At 33.5% G+C, this 22,780-nt stretch overlaps 2 protein-coding genes and 1 non-coding gene across 3 annotated transcripts; 2 read left to right on the top strand and 1 right to left on the bottom strand.

The window, feature by feature from the left end:
• The first annotated feature begins 84 nt into the window (after window positions 1–84).
• On the top strand, window positions 85–6,374 carry LOC122299195. Its single transcript, XM_043109252.1, has 4 exons — window positions 85–413; window positions 982–1,377; window positions 5,054–5,468; window positions 5,880–6,374. The coding sequence occupies exons 1-4, from the start codon at window positions 179–181 to the stop codon at window positions 6,079–6,081; spliced, it is 1,248 nt and encodes a 415-aa protein (XP_042965186.1). The 5' UTR covers window positions 85–178; the 3' UTR covers window positions 6,082–6,374.
• Window positions 6,375–7,691: 1,317 nt separating this feature from the next.
• On the top strand, window positions 7,692–8,907 carry LOC122298409. The gene has a single exon (XM_043108138.1). It carries the CDS (start codon window positions 7,934–7,936, stop codon window positions 8,384–8,386), a length of 453 nt encoding a protein of 150 aa, XP_042964072.1. The 5' UTR covers window positions 7,692–7,933; the 3' UTR covers window positions 8,387–8,907.
• A 2,126-nt stretch (window positions 8,908–11,033) lies between these two features.
• Window positions 11,034–11,114, bottom strand: TRNAL-CAG. Its single transcript has one exon. It is a non-coding gene; the product is annotated as a tRNA-Leu (tRNA).
• Window positions 11,115–22,780: the final 11,666 nt, after the last annotated feature.

The following is a 22,780-nucleotide window of genomic DNA, read 5'->3' as shown; positions in this document are numbered from 1 at the left end:
TAATTCCGCTTTCACTTTTTTTTTGAAAAAAGAAACACAAGAGAGATGATATTTGGAAGGTAATTTCTCGCTACTCAATAGACATACCCCTTCAGAAACCAAAACAACCTCTTAAGGCTTAAATGAGTTAAACCCTCTCCTTAGAGAGAGAGAGAGAGAGAGAAGAGGAGGAGGAGCCATGAAACGCTTGCTGCTCAGAAATGTCGCATTCTACACTCACAATATTCTTAAGAGCCCAAAGCCATGTCCTTCCCTAGCCCCACTCGCGCCGTCGACTACTTTACCCCGCCTCAGATTCTACTCCTCCGAAAATGACTCGTCCGGTGAAAACCCTACCCCTGCTCCCGAGACCATCTTGGGAACATCCCAGAACAAGGATAGCTCCGTCGCGGTCGAGGACGTCAGCAACAAAGGTAAAACGATAGTTGGAATGCTCTGTTTGGATGCTGAGTAAGTGCAAGAAAAACTTACGAAAATTGTTGTTTCTATTTGATTTTGATGTTGTTATTGGTGTTTTGAATCCTTGATAGTTTTCTTATATAAAAAAAATGAGGTTCTAATCGTTGTATTGGGATCAGTAATGGTGGGATCCAAATTTTGACGTTCTTTCGGCTCACCTTACAAGAGACTTTTCGATTATGTCCCTGAGTTGTGGGCAATATGTTATTTGGATGATTCTGTATCGGAATGTGGTAATTCTGTTTGAAGGAAATTGTGAATCGTTTTCATTAATTGGTTTCAGGACCTCAACTGTTCGTGAGTTAATGTATAACTTTATCATATTAATTTGGAGTAAAATACTCAAATTTTGATTTTGATTTTGATTATGCGGTTCCTAGATTTTCTGGAAATAAGGTGGATTTGTGGAAGTTTTGCCTATTTACTTCATCAATAAAATCTTATTTTACCTTTCAAAAAATAAATTTGTGAAAGTTATTTGGTTTTTTTTTGAGACTTTATATGTAAGTTTTTTGTCCTCAGACCTGAAAACAAGGATAGAGAAGTATTTTAAAGGCGATGAGGAGGCACTCCCATCAATACTTGAAGCAATCCTACAGAGGAAGCTGGCAGGGAAACATGAGGACACTGATGATGAGCTGATGGAAGAGCTCCGAATGAAACCTCTGGATGATGTTAAGGACAAAGAATTTGAATCAGATTTTGAGGAAATGCATGAAACGGATGAAGAGATTGATGATTTGTACAATGCAAGGGATATAGTGATGAAGAGAATGGTTAAGGACGAGTTCTTCAACATGGACGACCAGAAGTGGGAGGGGCTTGTTAAGGAAGCAATCGATCATCAGATCATGAAGGACACAAAGGAGTGTGAGGAGATTTTAGAGGATATGCTTAAATGGGACAACCTTCTCCCAGGTTTATCTTTTGCCTTAGTTTGTCTCATTTTATTTTATTGTTTATATGATGTCTTTTTACCATAAATGATATATAGTTTCACGTTATGTTGTCTGCTTTTATGCTTGATTCATCTTAATCACCACTGTAATTATTTTTCATTTTAGTTTTTGAATTAGAGCATCTTTTCCTGAATAATGCTAGACACAATCATGGGCTGTTCAAGCCTTGCACACTCCTTTTAAAGAAGAGTGAGGTCCACTATTAAAAAATTAATTTTTTCATGTGGGTCCCATGTTTACTCATTTTTTTCAAAAGGAATGTGGTATTTGCACACTCTATGACTGCAAATATCGTTTCTCTTTTCTAAATCTTGTATTATTACTTCTAACTTGATTTCATGCACTGCTATTTGCAAATGCTAATATCACCATGTTGCGTTGAGATTCTACTTATGTTTCTGGAATTGTGGGCTGATTGTTTCAAATCATAGCTGTCAAACCATCCAGTTAATTGTTAGTGCTAATATTGGGAGAAGACTGCATATTCCCAAAAGGCTATAACTTCTCTTTTCTTTAATCGGTAAACAAAATTTTATTGATCGTAAGAATAGGCAAAAGCCCAGGCTCACAAGGCTATAGCTGCATTGCCTGTTTTATTATTTACGCTATGAAGGAATCTTAAAACATCTAAAGACCCAACATTTGAGGTTCTTGGCTTGATTTCTGAGACGAAGTACAACTTCTAACTCCAAAAAGCTACTACATCCGTTGTTACTTATAAAAAAAAAGCTACTACATCCTTTGTTTTCATTTAATCCAGGTCTATTAGATATAATTTTCCAGGGGTTAATGCACACTTTGTTTTGTGTTCAGTTTGTTGTTTTGACGCTGCCATCCTAGGTGGCTAATGCATCACAGGACATAACACAGTTAACACCCCAGTCCCTCATTGGTTATAAGAATAACCCAGATAGAGGGCAGGTTATAATGGGTGCTAAGTCCCATGTTGGCTACTTGGTGAAACTGATTCTATAAATTATTTTAAGTAAGTTTCAAATTGACTAGCCTTGTTGGGATTATAGTGTAGATATGGCTAGTGCTTTCCCTGCATCCTTAAAAATGGTATCAGAGCTAGGTTTCAATCTTAAGATTCATAGTTTATGGCCTATCAAAAATTAAGAGGTGGTTTTGTAACACCCTAGTCCCACATTGAGGAGTACAAATAAACCACTGTCATAAGTTATGAAGGTATTCATGAGTGCTAAGTATCTCCTTTTCTGCTTATTAGGTGAAACTGAAGTTTATAAATGATTCTAGGGAAGTTTCAGATTCGTTAGTCTTGTTGGATTTATATCATAGATGTGGCTAGCACTTTCCCTGGGTTGTTATATATTGTATCAAAGCCACCTAGTAAGGCTAGCAATGTGACACTCGAGCTCATATGACGTAGCCTTGAAAAGGACGTTAGGAATATAAAGGGGGATTTTGTAGCACTCCAATACCAAATGAGGAATATGAATAGCCATATAGGGAAAGTTATAAAGGTAATCATGGGTGCCTAGTCCCACTTTAATTACTTGGTGAATTGGGATTTATAAGTGATTTTAAGGAAGTTTTACATTGACTAGTCTTTTTGTGGTTATAGCACAGATGTGGCTGATGCTTTTCCTAGGTTTTTACCCATGAGGGATGGATTTGTGAGATGTGAAGTGAGTAGTTGATGCCAAGCTTAAAATGTTTTGCCTTTATTCCATGGGTTGAATTTATGGCAATTAACATTAGTTGTGCTCCCTTGGTATTGGCTTAAGTGATCATTTATCTTTCCATGAGTGGCTGGCATGGATTGTCAGGCTAAGGTTTAAATATCTCTTTTAAGCTAATGACCAATTGTAATACCTTAGATTGTGTATAGGAATGTGGTAAATGGGGTTCCACATTGCTTGGGAGGGAGACTTCAAGGCCCTTTATAATGATTCATAGGGCCTCCTCCTATAGTGACCTTGGCTGGTACTTTTGTAGTATGGACATAGATGTGGCTTGGGCCTTCCTTGGGTCATTACACTGATGATCCATGTTCACTTTGTTCCTATTTCTATTCAACTGTTGTAAGCAGAATTGATGGATATGTACGCATAATTTGTGCAAAATATTCTACTTTGATTCAACACATATGTAAGTAGTAAGGGATATAACATACAAGATATGTATAAGTGATTTTGTATTCCTGCTATTTTCGTCATCCACTTTCTTCTTGCTCAGAACCTTCTATGGAGTCATTGATAGTCTTAGGTTCAGATCTGATCAGTCAAAAGGAAGATTTGGTATCACAAGTGAGAATAATTATCATGGTAATTTAAAAGGGACCTCCAATGGTGACAACAACTATGGACAACAACAATGTAGCTGCTGAGGAGGTTTGGGATTTGAATGCAGGAGATCGTAGGGGGGAAATTATGGGTTTGTCGTTGGTGCCTTGTGAGGAGGAATGTTTAGGGTTGGGAGTGCAGTTGGGAGCTGTGTTTGAGGAAAATGTTGTTCCCTTGGTATCTGTTCCTCCAATAAACAATATAGTGGGCTTATCATTGGATTGGGTTCTGCATAGGGTTACGAGATTCAGCAGTGTGTGGGGATTTCATAAGAAGGATGTGACGACCAATTTACAACACTACTCATTGCGATTGAGGCTGGCCACTAGCTGGAAACCAAATCAAGATTTAAGAAAAGCAGGGAGTTCAAGCGTCTTTCTCAAGCAATCAACTATGACGCTAAGGGAGGTAGTTGAAGTTGAGGAAAGACTAAAGGGAGGGCATTATGAAGCCATCCTCGTAGAGGCAGTTTCGAGTTGAGTATTAGTCTTACGGGAAACAAGGGGTTGGGGTTGGGGAGGTGTGATCTGTTCCCCCATTTGGGCTTGGTGTATTTTGGTTAGTTTTTTTAATTTTCATGGCCTTATTGGTCATTAGAGGCTCTCTAGTATGGGCTAGGTGTTATTTGTATATGCCCAATGTACTTGTTTACTCCTATTGATATCAATATACATATATATATATATAATGTTTTACTTATAAAAATATATATATATATATATAATGTTTTCACTTATAAAAAAAGGGAGGTAAATGGGATAGAAAAAACTTCTTGTGCGGAGTAGCAAATATGTTATTTGAGCTTGAGTTTTTTGTGTTAGTGGTTTTGGGTAAGTGAAATTCTGCATTTCATCATCTTAGTTTGTATGAGATTGATGATAGTTGAAGAGTTATGACCAGAAGCCATGATGTAGGGGAACTCAGCACCAGTTATCAGTTATTTTAGAAGCATAGTTTTGATTACTTGGAAAAGCTTTCCTTATAATTAGATTGTTATTCGCTTTCTGTGAGTACTTTTCTAGTTATTGAAAGAGTTCCTCTGATGGAATGCCTGATTGGTCTATGTCAAATATCCAGCTTTCTGCCTACAGACTGTGTAACCTTACATTTCTATTTATTTATTTGTTTGTGCAGCATGTCTGGTTTCTTAGAGGCCAGATCTTTCGTAACGTTTAGCTCTGAAACAACCAAATGTATATAATCAATCATTACTTTTCTTGGTTGTTTGCATAAATGTATATTGTAGTCAATAATTCGGCCAATCAATGCATCTTATTTTGATGTAAAATGGCATCTAATGGATATTTCTTTAACTGCAATTTTCTTCAGATGAGATAAAGAAAAAGGTCGAAGAGAGGTTCAATGAGCTAGGGGATATGTGCGAAAGAGGAGAGATTGAAGCTGAAGAAGCTTATGATCTGTTTAAGAAGTTTGAGGATGAGATGGTCACAGAATGTAAGAATATAATGGAAGCCGAGGGCCCCCCCAAATTTGATGAGACTGATGTGCCAGACATGAAAAAGGACTTAGATGACCCACCTGGTGAGGGGCCTATCCTTAGGTGGCAGACACGGGTAGTCTTTGCTCCTGGTGGTGATGCATGGCACCCCAAAAACAGGAAAGTGAAACTGTCTGTTACTGTGAAAGAGCTTGGCCTTTCAAAGCATCAGTTCCGCCGACTCAGGGAACTGGTTGGAAAAAGATACCATCCAGGGAAAGATGAGCTTACAATCACCAGTGAGAGGTAAGATCAACAAACAATGGCGTACCATCTTTGTTTTTTTGTTTTTTTTGGTCCTTGGCCCGTTTCTGAAACCCTAGAAATCATGGAGACGATATGACCAAATAGAAAATGGAATTCTTCAATCTTCTAGTCATGGATATCTGGTCATGAGATGAGGGTTATGTTTTTTACCCTTGAACTAACTGTTTCACGACAACCACAATATTTGCATTCTATGCATCAACATTTTTCTGTGGAAAATGGAAAAGACTCCCTCACCCTTTTTTTTTTGTAAGGTTTATTTTTGGGGGGCAGGGGGTTATTCGGGTTTGTAACTGTTAAAAACCTAGTTGTGCTTTTCAACTCTTTTTGATTATACATATGCCTTGGGATGTGCACTTTATGCCATGTGTTTCTTTTTCTGGACTGAAGGTTTGAACATCGAGAGGAGAACAGAAAGGATTGCCTTAGGACTCTCTATTCCCTCATCGAAGAAGCTGGGAAAGCAAAGAAGCTGGTGGAGAATGCCCGAACCTCATATGTCAAGGAGAGACTTAGAGCTAATCCTGCATTTATGGAGAGGTTGCGTGTAAAGACCATGAGAACACGAGAATCTTTCACTGCATCAGCTTGAAATTTTGGTTAGGAATGGCTGGCTCAGGGAATAATAGAATTACTAGTTTGATCTATGATTCCTTGATATTTGCTTGTTTCACATGATTGATGACTGCTCCACGAGTATTGTAATTGCAATGGAGTTTGTTCTCAAAAGTTTTAAGGCAAAATAATGTTCCTGTTGCTGATTCTGTCCATTGATGACTTTATGTTCCCATTGCTGGAAAAGCCCCTTGGATGCTAAATTATTTCTTGTATCTTGGTTTATGCTGTCAATGCCAAGACTAGGAAGGAACCTAATTTTGCCTGGCATTGCCATGAACCTTTGTCTGCATGTTGTACCCTTCAGGTATTATATACTGAGTGTAATGCTCGGATATTCACATCAGCATATGTGGATAACACACATGGTAACAGTGCTTACATGGTATAATTTGATTTAGAAGATAAATTTTAAAATATGAATTTTACAAATTGAATTTTATCATTTAAGTGATGTGGATGTTGTACTCTTTGCACCGATTTGAGAATATAATAACTCGTAACAAAATGATTGGCTTAACAGTCTGTTCCTATGAGCTTACAAACACGTCTGTTCATATGCATAAACAGAACTGATCATTTTTATTTCTAATCTTATTGTGCAACGTTTTTTGTTGGACACAGTCCCGTCCATGTCGCCAAATATTTTCTCAACTTTCGAGCCTTTGGTAGAGTGAAGAGTTTGCATGCTTTGCGCCTAGAGCCGAAGAAAAGCTTAAAGTGTAGGCCAAGCCTGTAAGAACGCGAAGATGCTAACAGCCCCTGGTGCTAAGATTCGTCATTCGTCCACCAGAAACCCAAGCCACTGGTGCCGTCTCTCTGGTCCTTGTTGCTTTGCGGGGGGAATCCAGCATTTGCAAGGCATTTACATCATATTCGAGCCTTAGGGTCCAAGTCCGAAAGGCAACACAAGTTGACAAGAGGGCGGAAAGAATAATTATTTTTGAAAATCTTTATGTAACATATCGTTCACATGCAGTGGTGGAATCATCAATTTTTCTCAGAGGTGGTCAACTTTTCTACCACATGAAATGTTCATATAAAATAAATAAATAAAATATTACAAAATCATAAAACATAACTGTATATAAAATTAAATCTTGATAATTTGTCAAATAACATAAAAATAAAATTTTAAAAATACAACTTGTCTATTTCATATTTTTGACACAGTATTTCATAGAATGATATTCATTTATTATTATTTTTATAAATATGAAATATTTAAAAATTGTTTTATTCATAGAAGTTATCTATGAATGTCATCTTTCATTCTAATAATTAAGTTAGTTTATCAAATTTTACATAAAATTTATCTAAATAATTCGATTTTTTAAAATTTTAAAATAATAATAATATTAAAGAATAATATTTTATCTAATTTTAACTTTCATCTTTTATCTCAACTCACTATTTAAACGGTATCTACAAATAATGTTACATATAATTATAAATAAATAATATTACATAAAATTATGAATTGTACAAGCCTATCGTATTTTTTATATAATTAAATAAAAAAAATTAATTTTCATACGAATAAAATCTAATATTTATTCACCTTTTGAGTGCACGGAAGTTGGACGGTAACTGCAGAGAGGATATCATTTGAAAGCCAAACTACATTATATGAGTAGGACACAGTCAGACCGCAGCGTAGGGGAAAAGAAAGACGGAAGCTCGACGATGCTCTCATCAGGAACAATCAATCATTGGCAAGGATTAAGAGAGTTTCTATTTTTCGTTACAAGTTTGGGTGTCGTAGGAATTTTGGTTCGTTAATCTGTCCGGCACATGTCGAGCAGCACGGTCGTGCACTCCTCGGCAGAATGGAAAGCAAGTTCCTCCTCACAGATGAATCAATGGCAGTATACCCTCATGCCAATACAAGACATGGTCACAAGGAAACAAGGGTTTCCAAGTCCCGTTTCTGTTCAAGTTGCCGTCATCAGGATTCGCAATGCTGCGATAAAACGACTGAGTGTCTCTGCAGCGCCTGCTTGCTGTGCGTTTGTTGTCCTCTGGCCGTGGTGTGGGGTTGCGTCAAACTCCCCTGCAAGATAGGATGGCATGCTGCCAAACGTGCAAAGCACTGGGCTTGTTGTGGGTCTGACACGAGGGATTTTGCGTCGTATTCTTCGTTTTCTGATATCGATTCGGATGCTCTGCCAAGAGATACGCACGGAGGCTCTAAGCCTTTGTCTGATCCGAAGAAGAGAACGACACAGACGGCTAATGGATTGGAGTTTTCCAGGGCTACAGCTGGCCGGAATTCCAGGTAGAAATTCTGGGTGGGTTCTATATTCCTCCAAAGTCACGCAGAAAAACCCGGCTACTTCGTTTATATCTTTCAATTCCCGATCTTGATGCCCGATTCGTCATTGTTTCGTGATGTTGGATTGCGTGATACCAAGTGTTTGATCCCTGTATATAATTTTATGGGGTCTGTATGAGTGGGGAGAACTTTTTGGTTTTGGATTTAGATGATTTTTGCTCCATTAGGGTTTGGATTGCGTAGAAGCAATGTGAAAGGTGCATATGCAATTGACACACTCTCTTTTCTGCTCATTGTCACAAGTGCGCGATCCTAAATAATCCATAAATTGTCTGCACACCACGCGTTCGCAAGAATGCGAAAGAGGCTTTCAACGAGCTCACCCTGCACTTCAGTTTTATGCGGAATAAGTACATGTATTTGGGGGGCCGGAATGAGTATATGACATATGTATGAGTGTTTATAAGTAAATAGTATGCATTTTGTTATTTATAGTGGAAATATATGTTACTTTTAGTATACATTCAATTCCATGTCATGGTTAATCAATGTATAACAAAGAAACCTTATATACCAATGTATAACCTTTAATGGGGCCCTTTTTGGGAAGTGGTTATGGAGTTATCATCAGGATAGTGATTGATTCTAAAGGTGCTCTAATGAGGTAAGAGTGAGGCTGTAGTGAAATATTAAGAGTGGTTGGGATGGTTTTTGCAGAACATGTTAATTTTGTGGTAGGTGATGGCTCCAGAATTTGTTTTTGGCACAATCCGTGGTGTGGTGGTAGGGTTCTTAGTACTGTTTTTTCAAACCTTTTTTGAATTACTCAGAATCTGGATGCTTCAGTGGCTGAGGTTTTGGACTGTTCTAGTGGTTCATCCTGTTGGAATGTCCACTTTACTAGAGCAGTGCATGATTGGGAAATGGATGTATATTCTGATTTGCTTGGATTATCATATGCTACATAGCTTGATCGGGCTGAGAGAGATAAGATGGTTTGGATTCATTCTGGTAATAAGAAGTTTTCAATTCGTGCCATGTACGGGATGTTTTCTAGCTTGAATATGGTACACTCTTTTCCTTGGAAGAGTAATGTGCCTTCAAGGGTTGCGATCTTTGGCTGGTCTGCTTCCTTAGGGAAAGTTCTGGCATTGGACAATCTCAAGAAGTGTGGATTAATTGTTATGGATTGGTATTTCTTATGTAAAAAATATGGTGAATCGACTGCTAATTTGTTGCTTTATTGTGAGGTGGCAAAGTTGTCATGGTATGAAGTGTTTATAGCATTGGAGCGGCACGGGTGATACCTAAGAGGGTGATGGATCTTTTTGGAGAGATTTAAGTGGTTTCTCAAATTGCCACTGTTTAGAATATGATTCCTTTATCTCTTGTGTGGTGTATTTGAGTAAGGAGAAGTGGTCGATACTTTGAAAATAAGGAATGCTTAGTGGATGAACTTAGATGTTTTTTTTTTTTTTTTTTTTGGTTAATGCCTTATTTCTGTTGTCTTCAGCCATTGTCTTGAATGGAACTAGTGTCCATGTTTTTCTTGTTTCTTTTTCTAGTTCCTGACTTGTAACTAGGTTTCAGAATTTGTATACTTTCTGTGCAATTGGGCTTTGCACTGTTACTTGTCTTAATAAAATTTTCTTATTCATTGAAAAAAATATCAAATTGAACAGTAAATGAATCACATCATATTTTTAGTTCATGTAATTCTTGTGAAAAAAAAAAAAAAAAAGGAATTGACTGAAGGGACTTATACAAGAACAACAAATTTTTAGGGTTTATAAAAAAACAGATACCTTTAAACTTAGAAAAAGTTAAGGCTTTTGAGTTTTACAAAAACTTAAATACACTGCCAATTTTTATGGTTTTTTTTAGTCCATATATATGGAGATGTGTTTTTAGGTTTTGGTGGAAAGATTTTAGGATTTTAAAAAATATAGATACAATTTATATATATATATATATATTTGTGAAGACTGGAAGATCATAGATGGAGTTAGAAGAGGATCTTTAGATTTTGGAACAAGATCAAAAGGTTTTCCTCTTTAAAATCTTTTGAAGAGGTTAAATGAATTTTTTTACTGATTTTTATTTGAATTAAAAGAGACTTTTTAATATTTTTAGGAAACTAAATTAGTTCCTCTGTTGATATCAATATACCCTAATCCAAAAGGTAAGAATATAGCATGAAGGATGCTACTATAGTCTTCTATATTGTTCCTTCATTTTGACTGTTCATGTATTTATTTATTTATGTTTTAAATTTTCTTTTACTTACTGATTAAAGAAATAACTATTAGTATATTGATATTTTTTTAGAGAAATTTTCTTTTAAAATTTGCCTAGGGGCACATCCAGCGATTATTGCGGGGCGGCATCCTAGCAGCACTCATATAGTATGCATTTTAAATATTTTTTTATTTAATTCACTTAAATAGAATGCTGTTGAAAATACTCATTCTAATTATAGATGAATCATGAAAATCTCTATAACTAAAAATTATATTTTTCTAAGAAAAAGGAGAAAATAATTATATAAGATAATGATTTTTTTTTTTACCATAAGAAAAGTAGTGCCAAGTGTTAGGTGAAAAACAGAAGAATATTAAAATTGAAAAAGAGAGGAAAAAGAAGTAAAATAGTTCTGTCAAGAATGGGATTCGAACCCATGCCCTTTCGGACCAGTACCTGAAACTGGCGCCTTAGACCAACTCGGCCATCTTGACTTCGGCGAAGAGTTTGATTATTAATTTTTATTTAAAAATAAATATTTTTAATTCTACTTTTATATATTCATAAATGCAAACTCTGTTTCTTTTTCAATGGCAATAGAAAATAAAATTTTAATATCTAAATAGAGCTAAATTAATAAAAATAATTGATCGTAGTTTTGTATCAAAGGAATAAATGGGCAATATATACAAAGTAGTGATATAAATATAATTATTTATTTATATCGCATGATTCACCACACACCATTCACATGACATAATTTGATTTGTAAAATTTAATTCTAAAATTTATCTTTTAAATTAAATTATTCTATGTAAATGGTGTGTGATGTAAAGGCTTTTAAATAAAAATATTCTTAATTTTGAGTTTCAACTTGTTGATCATGATAATGATTATTTAAAAATACGTTAGACACAAAGAGATCTCACAAAGAAAATACATACATACAAACTAGAATAAACTCGATATAGATACATTAAATATACATACATACATACATACAAACTAAATAAATATATATATTTATAAACTCAAAATTACTCGGTGAAAGTTACAAAAGTCTTCAGATATAATTTCAATGTACATACAAAAAGGGAAAAAAAAAAAAAACTTCTAAATTTCCCAAAACTACCAATTCTTTTCCTCTCTTGCATTTAGAAAGTAGATCGAGCATTCCTTTTCATTAACTTGGGATTTTCTGCAGTGATTTAAATAGGTTAATCTGCAGATGCAGTTTAACCCCAGCAGAGATTATGCAGAGGCCAAACTGCTATACTCTTGGCTAGAAGAAAGTATATATAGAAAAGAACAGTAACAAAAAAGAGCAACTGAAGCTGCATGATGATAATATTAGAAACAAGCTTCTCCAATTAGAACAAGCATTATAGAGACTACAAAAAACCAGTTAATAGATCAGTAGTTTAGCATCTAGCTAGGCTAGCTCTCTCCTAAGCTTCAATATCTAATCATGGATATCCAACATCTCCTTTGGTTTTGGGATTGGGAAAGAATAGAGGCAGAAAGGAACTCATCCGCCGCATGCTGCACCGCATCCGGCTTCACATCCGGCGCCATAGTACTCAGTGTCGGTTGTTGAGTTCTTCTCCTTGGAGACACCACCAGCACAGGAGAAGATTATGACTGAGATTAAAGAAAGGGAAACCAGAACGGCCCAGAGGAGTAGGAAAGCATTACAAAAATCACCAACAGTGCTACCTCCCTGATTACTAATCAGCTCCCTCACCATCTACTTCTCTCTGGTCTATCTGTGATTTGCTAAGTTTACTCTTATTCCTGGGAAGTACTGAGCATCTTCATTTTACCAGTACTTGGGCTTCTTTATATAAGCTCCAAGGTCAACCCTTGGTCCATAAACAAGTACACACTCTCTCTCTCTCTCTCTCTCTCTCTCTCTCTCTCTCTCTCTCCAAGTTCTTCCAAAGTTTTTTAGGACTTTTTGATCAATGATGCTTTAAAATTTAAAGTTGAGATTTAAGAAGATGGGTGTGGTGCTAATTTGTTACATTAAATTTTTACAACTACTTAGGCTGTGTTTTTGGCAAGAATAATATAATTTATGGATGTTGCAGTTGATGATTCTAAAAGAATTTGGTAGAATGACAAGAGAAAAAAAAGCATTTTTATTTCCATTATGGGGTTTGGAGGTTTCCTAAGAATTCGACAACTATAAATGCCGCCATACGTTTTTCCACTCACAAGTAAACGTGACATCTTTAACGATAAAGAGAAATTCTCTTAGATTATATGCATGCATCTTGTAATCCTCCAAAAAGCTGTTAGAGCAGATGGTTTTGATGATGATCATTTTCATTGGTTCATATATTTAATTTGCATCTTTCTATATATAAATACTTGATTACGAGAGACAATGTTGGTGATTAAAAAGACCTAAAGCAGGAGAGATATAAACATATTATATGATATCTAAATCATTCTTTGAACACATAATATTGTCTGATCAGTAATTCATACAGATAACGAAATAAATGGTGTATGAACCATGCACGTATTTTATATATCTATTTCTCTCAGAGTCTAATAAAGTCCTAAAGTTCATACAAGACATTTAGCACATCCTATAAATATTACATGAAATCCATCTCCCATATATGATTAAAATGAAAAACTCCCAAATGAGATGAATCTATGGCAAGAATTATGTCACATTTATCTCATTAGGGAGTTTTATATATCATTTTCTAGTAGATTTGTGTGGTTGTTTTTTTACTTTTCTATTTTAGTTAGTGGTTGGATCTTGACTTTATTTTTACAATACACTAATGGAGCACTCATCTAAGTTCACATTAAAATTCTCTTTCCTATCTTTCGGCTCCTCCTCTATATATTCCTTCCCACATTTATGCCTAGACTTCATGTGATTCTCTTTTCTTTGCACTAGAATTGGCAGGCAAAACCACGAGTTTTGACATGGAGAGAATAGTGGGTCAATATTGCCACCACAAACTATAATGGTTGGGGATACTTTTTTGTCATAAAATGGACATGGGTGGATGCAATATGCTAGCATTATTACATAGCAAGTGTCCTTTAGATTGATCCAAAGGCTGGATAGTGATGGTACTGGTGTCTTTGGTTAAAGAGTCTAGTCAGCACATGCAATTATCAAACTGGCCTTCATGTTTTACATGCTCAATAATTCAAGACTTTTAAACTCTCCCTAGATGTTGACTTGGGGAGGCTGGAATTAGTCCTCCAATAGAATCTCTATAAGTGTTCCATAAGGGATTTTTGAAATTTAATTACTAGTAGAAGTGGAGTTTTCTTGCAGCCAGCTTTCTGAAAAAGAGAACAATAATAGCACTAAAAAAATAACATTATTATTAGGGTTGCACATTACCAATTAATTACTCATTAAGGAGATTGTGGAAGCCAATAAGGAATTGTCTATAGCATTTTCAAGGCGACTCCACAAAGCTTTAAGGATACTTGTAATTAGTTTGCTGATTTGGTACACATGTTAATCCTAGCTATCTCCTTATTCTTTGTGAATCTTGTCTCTTTATCTTCCCTCTCTTTTTTTTTTTCACTACAATCTAGCACCACATGTTCCTGAATGACTCTGCCTCTTCCATTTTACTTAGCACTCACCAAATAAAGATTTATTTACATATCCAGATGATGCATGGGTTTCCCATTTATCAGTATTTTAATGGTTTATTGAATAAATGCAGTTTGAAGTAACCTTTGTGCTATGATTTTTATCAGCAGATCTAGGTTCAATTCATGCTGTCAACCAAAATTACCAGTAGATCAGTCTTAAACTGAAGCTACTTTGTCTTCATGTTCAACCAGATTGATTGAAGTTTTTGCAGAGCAAAGACTACACTATAAGGAATTAAGCTGCAGATTCAACGTCCACAGAAGATAAAATCAAAAGCTTCTGTTGTATATATGCACATTATAAGGAAGCCGCCACCCCCCCATCCACCCAAAAAAAAGCAAAAGGGTTGAGATCTCATCAGCTGTTTGACAACTTAGAATGTTGGAACTTTTGAGCTCCACTTAAGCAAATTACACAATCTTCGTGGAACTGTTGCAGTCCGACCAAGTCTGTATTAGTACTGTTTCCAACTAATTAGGTTATGTAAGAAATGCACAGAGGAAAGTACCTCAAGCTCAGCTTACAAAGTTGCTCCACAAGTTTCTCCAGATTGACAAAAATTTTCACTTAGTGGTAAAACGTACTACTAGATTAACGCTTTAACAATCCACAGCCTAAAAACTATTTCAAGAGAGAACAAGTGAGAGAGAGATTTTTACTATTGTGATTCATTCACCAGAAACAAAAGGAGAGGGGCTATATAAAGCCCCCCTACACGGCTGGCCTTTAAAGGCCAGTCTTCAATACGCTGGAAATGCATGGCTTAAAGCCATGCGTTTACCGGAGCCATGCGTTATAATGCATGCAATCATAAAGGGGGGTCTGCCCGTGTGGGCGCCTCCTCCATTTAACAGGTTATAAATGTTATTGAATTAAAATTATGTAGCACCACATGCATCAGGTGGTCTTTAATTTGCATGCATGTGCCAGTGGAGGACTGTCTATATCATGTTATTATAGATCGAACATGGTCCAAAGGAATGTATATGTGATTGCCGATTGGCGTGAAATATATATATGCTTTGAAACTTTGAGCAGCTCATCGCCAAGAACCATGGATCAGAAACTCAGAAATTAACGTTTAAAGAGGCCTGGCTAACCTATTCGAAAGTTTTTTTTTTTTTTTTTAAGTTTATTGGATATTGATTATATGGTGATTAATTAAGTTTTAACTCTTAGGAATATTGTAACATTATTCTGTCATTTCCGAATATGGCCAATTGTGATATAAATAGGATAATTGATACAACCAGAAAATATTTTACAAAAACCAATTCATTCATAAATTGATATGGTTCATTTATACATTAGATGTATTTTATAATAATAATAATTTTATAATTTAATTTATTATATTAAGTCATTTTGTGAATTTGAAGTTCTTTTATTGCAAAAAAATTCCAAAACTTAAATTAATATAAAAAAAAAAAAAAACTGATGGGAGAAGATGTTTTTCATGAATAGGAAACAGGAAACTTAACTTTTCTGGGTAATTTGAAAGATTGCCGCTCAGAAATCTAGAAGAGTAGGAATCCATTTACACACACTACAAGAAATTTAATTTTTAGAGACGAAATTTGTTAGGGACGAAATAAATTTCGTCTCTAAAAATACTTTTCAGAGACGAAATTTAAATTTCGTCTCAAAATATGGAGTACCTTATAAATCCGTTCGAACTAATACATATTAGTTCGAACCGGAGATTCTAGGACGAATTAGATCGTCTCCAAAAATCTTAACCGTTCGAACTAATAAAATTTAATTCGAACAGATAATTAATCTATTCGAATGTAAAATAATTGGTTCGAATGAGTATTACCTTGTTATGGTATTATTTAATTGAAAAGATATATTGTTAAAATTGTAATAATACATATTTTTTATATTAAAAAATATGTAATAATTAATTTAAAAACATTTTAGTTAAATAAATATTATTTTAAAGATATTGTCCTTTTTTTAATTATCGTGAACATTAAGTGTCATGAGAAGAAAATATAATTAATAATAAAGAGGCTAGCAAATACTAAAAATAAAAACCATACATTAATTACAACCCAAAAAGAGTTAGACGTTCTATACAACATAAAAATAGTAAAATAATAACTAACAATATCTATTTATTAAGTAAATCAAAATCCTCATGTAAGGTATGTAAGCATCCTTCCAGGTCCTTTAACTTTTCCATGATGGGCTGAATGAATTCCCTCAATATAAATAACAATAAGGGCTACCAAATATTATCTTTAGCTCGAATGATTAAAATTCAATTCGAATGGCCGAAAATTTCATTCGAATGACGTTAAAGTCCATTCGAATGAACTTCTATTCCATTCGAATGACAATAAATTCCATTCGAATGGTCTTGAATTTCATTCGAATGGAATTTAGGCTCATTCGAACGGAACTAAGTCAAACAGATATGGTTGAGTCGACTTAGTCCCGAATCTACAAACTAATTTTTCACCATAATCCAAGATTTTAATTGGTAGAAATGATTTAGGAGTAAAGCTCCATCATTTCTAATGATTACTTTTGTGTCATTTAGCCCCAAAACAACAAAATGGGGTCAGAGAAGAAACTGTATCGCGGCATATATAACATAATTTCGTTCGAACGAAAAGGGTATAAGTTCGAACGAAAAGGGTATAAGTTCGAATGAATTATATAATAATTCATAAAAAAATATATATAAGTACAAGAGGTAAAACAATATGTTTTATATTACTAATACTAGTATATAATACTAATATTAGTACTAATAAAAAATTTCTGAACTAGTATATATAATATAGTATATATATAATATATATTAGATATCTATATTATATAGTATAGAGTATTTAATTAGTTACTTATATATATTGTAAGTAACTAGTATATATATAATAGTATATATATTATGCATTAGATGAGTATAAAATAGTATTATGTAAAGCATTGCATTATAAAGTAATATACTAAGTATATAGTAAAACATTGCATTAAATATAAGTACAAAATACATATATCTAATATATTTAGTTTGTATATTAGTAATAAACCAAGTACTTAGAATATATTATAAAATATTATAGTACTATTAGTTTTCATATATTTATGCTATCTATACTATAATATCACTTAGTATTATACTATTAGTGATACTTAATATTATACTTATAGTGATACTAATTATAAGTATAACACTATAAGTGATACTAAATAAAATATTATACTATTAGTAATACTTAATATTATAGATTGGTAAGAAACTTAGTATTATGCTATTAGTGACACTTAGTAGTATATAGTGTATATATTTTTTACAAATACTAATAATAATATTGAAAATATTATGTGTATATTTATATATTTCTAGAATTATCTATTCAAACGAATATAAAAGAGTTTGAATAGAGATAAAGTATGTTCGAATGAATTTTTTTTGTTCGAACGCTTATATTATTAGTTCGAACGGGAAAATATTGTGGAAAAATTAGCGGTCTTTTTGAATTTTCGCGTTCGAACTGCTAAAAAATCCATTCGAACGTAAATTTACATATTATTAAACCGATCATTTCACTTCATTTTCACTCGGATTGAAGTTTGAGAGAGGGAGAGAGAGCGACCGAGGCTTTGAGAGAGTGTTGTTTAGAGAGAGAGCTTAAAGAAGTGAGAGAAAAGAGATTTTTGAGGGAGAAAAGACAAGGACAAGAGGTAATATGTTTTTTTTTTGTTATTTTTCATTCTGATTTTCTTTTACAAGTATCTTGATATTTGTTGCATTTATTTGTTGTGATAGAACAAGGGTTTAATGTGTTTTATACATATAGGTATTGTGGATTAATATTTTTATTGGATTGCAAAAATTAGAGGTAAGTTTTTATAGTTTTCTAAGTTATTTAATAATCATATTTAGGGATAATCATTTAGTTTTCAATGTATTATATTGAAATATGTTGTAGTGTATGTGAAAATTGTGTTTTGTGGTTCAGTTTTTTGTTCTGTTTCATGAATGGTTTCTGGCTTGGTCCCATTCGAACACTCTGAATACTGTTCGAATTGAATTTTCTTCGTTCGAATGGAATCTAACTCGACCAGAATTTAGTTCGAATAGTTTGAGTGTTTGTTCGAACAGTACCAATTACGTAGACATTTTATAATGTAATTATAAAATGTAATTATAATGTATAATTGTAAATATTTAAGTACTATAATTAAATAGATTAATACTTAAAATCTAATTATACATTATTTAATTAAAGAATTATAATGTATAAGTGAAAATATTTAAGTACTCTAATTAAATAGATTAATACTCTAAATATTCTTATAAAATATTTAATTAAGTAATTATAATGAATTATTGAAAATATTTAAGTACTCTAATTAAATATGTTAATTAGTTAAAATATAATTATAAAATAATTAATTAAATAATTATAATGAATTATTGAAAATATTTATGTACTTTAATAAAATATAATTAAAATATATGATTCTGAGACGACATTTAAAATATTAATTAGTTAAAATATAATTATAAAATAATTAATTAAAAAATTATAATTAAATATTTAAAAATATTTAAGTACTCTAACTAAGATGATTAACATGATGGAATATACTTATATAATATTTAATTAAAGAATTATAATGTATAATTAATAACTAGTCTAATTAAATAGATTAATAATTCATTTTATACATTTATTATAATTTCAAACAGAAATGCCTCCTAAACGCAAAAGAACACGTGAGACATCCCCACCACTTACTAACTCCCGTGTGATTCACCTGTCAACAATGGTGGACCAACATCACCAAAGCCAGAACAAGGTATTTTATCACTGCATATCTTTTAAATAAAATATGATATTATTTTTTCGTATTGTCTCCATTAAATCTTAATATATGCACTTTTTTCGTATAAATTATGATATTAATTTTCATTTTGCAGCAAGAAGAAAATCCTACTGATTATGATCTGACCCAATTGTATGCTAAAGCACATAAAAATCGAGATGATGTTTGGAGCAATCCTGAGGCAGAGGCAAATTATGTAAGTTTAAGTTTATTTAATTTTATTGTTTAAATATATTTTTGTTACATATACTAATTTTAATGTTTTTCTTTTTCCAGGACAAGATGATATCTCTTAAAGACACTGTTGTGAATCCATCTGATGAATCATCTGTCAACGATGCTCAAATCTTTTCTCAAGTTCTTCGATCACGTTCTAGATATTTGAGGGGCTTAGAACGTTGCGTGAAGCCATCCTCAACATCTTCATCATCGTCTAAAACCAGATCGAATGACGACAAGATTAAAAAATTAAAGGAAGCTGCACTTGAGATAGAACGATTGAGATTGAAGGAAAAAGAGTTGCTGACCCGATTAGATCAAACAGCAGATTTAGAAGCAAGATTAGAAGAAAGGCTACAATTAAATAACCAAAAAATGTTTGAACAATTTCAATTAATGATGTCTCAAAACCCTATACCACCACTACCACCACAATCATAATTAATTTGGTGTTTTTTAATTGCCTTTAATATTTATGATGTTTGTAAACATTTGAACAATTGATGTATATAGATTACAATTTCTATTAGTATCAATTTCATTTTGTTTCATCAATACCATTCGAATGGTAAATTACTATTTATGCATACATTCGAACAAAAACATATCGATTCGAATAAAAAAATTCCCATTCGAACAAAAAAAATCCATTCGAACAAAACAATTTCAATTCGAACAAAAATATACCCATTCGAACTTATCGGGAAATACAATCCATGCGTTCGTTCGAACAATTAAATACTCATTCGAATAAATTCATTTCTAATAGTCCGTTTGAACAGAAGATTTCTGTAAATAGATTATTTGTTCGAACGGTTAATATTTTTCTTCGAACTAAAGTCACTTACGAACTTGTTTGTTCGAATGGACTTGGTCAGATATGATTATTGGTTCGAATTAACATTTCATGTTGTTCGAACAAAAATATTTTCATTCAAACTTGATTATGAGACGACGTTTTTTTGTCTCAAAAAAAATTTTTCGTTCGAACGGTTTCGACTGGTTCCGCTCAATTTCATCCCTAAAAATACTTTTCGGAGACGATTTTCGTCTCCAAAAACTTTCTGAGACAGCCTTTTTGAGACAAAATTTTTTCATCTCCCAAAACTTTTAGGGACAAAATTTCCATTTTTTGAGACAAAATTTTTTGTTTCAAAAAATCATATCTCTTGTAGTGACAACCCATTTTACAAAAAAATCTAATGAGATGTCACCTCGAGTATGAAATCTATGCCATGATAGAACACAACTTTGATACTTCGTTTTTACGTGTATTTTTATTAAATATTATTTAAATTATTATAAATAGTAGTTCACGTTTTTAAATTTAGCGTATTTTTCGTTGTATTATTTTAAGATTTTTGAGTTGTGGAATTTATTTTAATGTGCTTTCTTGATATTAATTATTGTTTTGCAATTAAATTACTTATTGCTTTAATTATTCTATTGTTGGGCCTTAAATATTTTATTTTATTAATATTGAGTTGTAGTGTTTTTAATTATCTTTTATTTAATTTTATTGTGCCTTTATTTTTATTTCTTAGATCCTTATTTTCGAGTGAGTTTTGTTTTAGTGAATTTTCCTTTTTGCTTTGGGCCAAGCCCTTCATTTGCGGCCCAGCCCGTGTAGATTCTGGAAGCCCAGCCCGTGGGTTTGATTTCAGCCCTCTTTCCCTCTTGAGCGGCGTCATTTGGACTCCCAGCCTTGGGGCTTTATTTCTTTTCTCTTCTTCTCCAGCCGCACGCTACTCCTTTTGAGTCCTTCTTCTTCTTTATTTTTAGCTTCTTCTTCCTCTCTAAATCAGTTGTTGCAGCTTCTCTTCCTTCTTTCATTTTCGTTTTCTTTCCTCTGCTTTTGCGTGGTGCTGCTGCTCTTCTTCTCCTACTTCTTCTTCTTCTTTTTCGGTTTCTTTCTTCTTTCCTTTTTCTCTCTCTGCTGTGCCGATTTGCTCCTTCTTCTTCTTCACTTCGATTTCTTCTGTTCTTCATCTACAGATTGGTATTGCCGCAACTCCTTGGTTCATTTTCCGTCTGGTCCAGCAGTGAGCATTGCTGTGTTTTTGGCCATTTTCGTAAACTGTTTTTAGCTCCATTTCCATGCTTGGTTTTGTCTCATTTTCCTCTAGTATTTTTTCGTGTCCAAGATTGTGGTTAAACCCTTGCATTTTTCTGTTGTTTTGGACTCAAACCCCGTGCCCTGTTTTGATCCCAAAACCCGCGAGTTTCACTTCATTTTTCTTGGCTATTTTGCTTGCTGTGAACACCATATTTTCCATCCATTATTCCCTTCAATTTACCTCTTGTAAATTAGTTCTTTTTTTCCAAAAATATAATCTCAAATCCCTTTGTTTTCGAAAGCCATTTTCAGTCTAAAAAATTATAATTTTTGGAGATTTTTTTTCGGATTTGCTTTTGGCATTAAACCGGATGATTGGGCGCTTGATCTTTCAGATTAATTGCCTTTTTAACACTATAAGTATTTTCTAAATAATTTTTTGAGATTTAAATATATTTTATATTGATAAATCTTTGTGATTTGGTTGGTTGTGCCGGACTGAGTCCGAAAAGTTTGCGGATCAATTGGATTTAGAGGATGGAGTTGTTGTGTGATTGGTGTATACTGGAATTGGTTGGCTGTTGATTATTTGTGTCGTGTCTTGTATATTTCATAATTGCACGCATGTTCATGTTTGTAAATGAAAACTGAATTTTTGCATAATTGCATGCATATTCATATGTATATTTAAAAACTGAATTTTTATGTGAGAAATAGTTTTTTGGTGCGTGTGTATCATGACCCTAAGCCGGATGTGGTATTATCTCGGTGGAGCTTATTTGGTCACTCAGGAGCAGAATTGGGCACGAATGCACTGGGCGTGAAATTGAATATTGCTTGTTATAAAGTCATACGCACGATCGTTACCCTTAGTGTGGCAAAGGGAGCTAGAGTGTACGGATGGTCTCTAGGGGAGATTATGATGCATATGGTTTAAAATGAATAATGGGTCATTTTCTAGGAAAATGACAGGTTTCGGTAAATGGATTTATATGAACCATTTTTTGAAAAAATTGTGGAATTTTATAATGGGTCATTTTATGGTAAATTGGCAGGAAATGTTTTAATAGAATGTTTTTGGCCAAAATGAGATTTTGGCGTGCATGGAAAATTATTCATTTTTTTTGAAAAAAAGATGATTTTTGGGTCTCATGCATAATTCATCATGTGCACACATGTTTGTTGTTGTATGAATGTATTTTTATCTTTTGGGTTGTTTGGTCTATTACTTACCTGTGGTACCATTTCTTGGTGCTGAAGATTTTGATGCACATGAGGATGCAAAACCTGAAGATGCGGCTCTACCAGAGGAGTGATCGGGGATCACTTTCTCTAGTGTTGAGATTTATTTCCCGTTTATTTTGTTATTGTATTTTGGCTTAATCATTTATTTA

Source organism: Carya illinoinensis, chromosome 16 (genome assembly GCF_018687715.1).
Source record: "Carya illinoinensis cultivar Pawnee chromosome 16, C.illinoinensisPawnee_v1, whole genome shotgun sequence".
NCBI lineage: Eukaryota > Viridiplantae > Streptophyta > Magnoliopsida > Fagales > Juglandaceae > Carya > Carya illinoinensis.
Note: the sequence above shows the minus strand (reverse complement) of the source record. Positions and strands in the feature narration are given on the sequence as shown.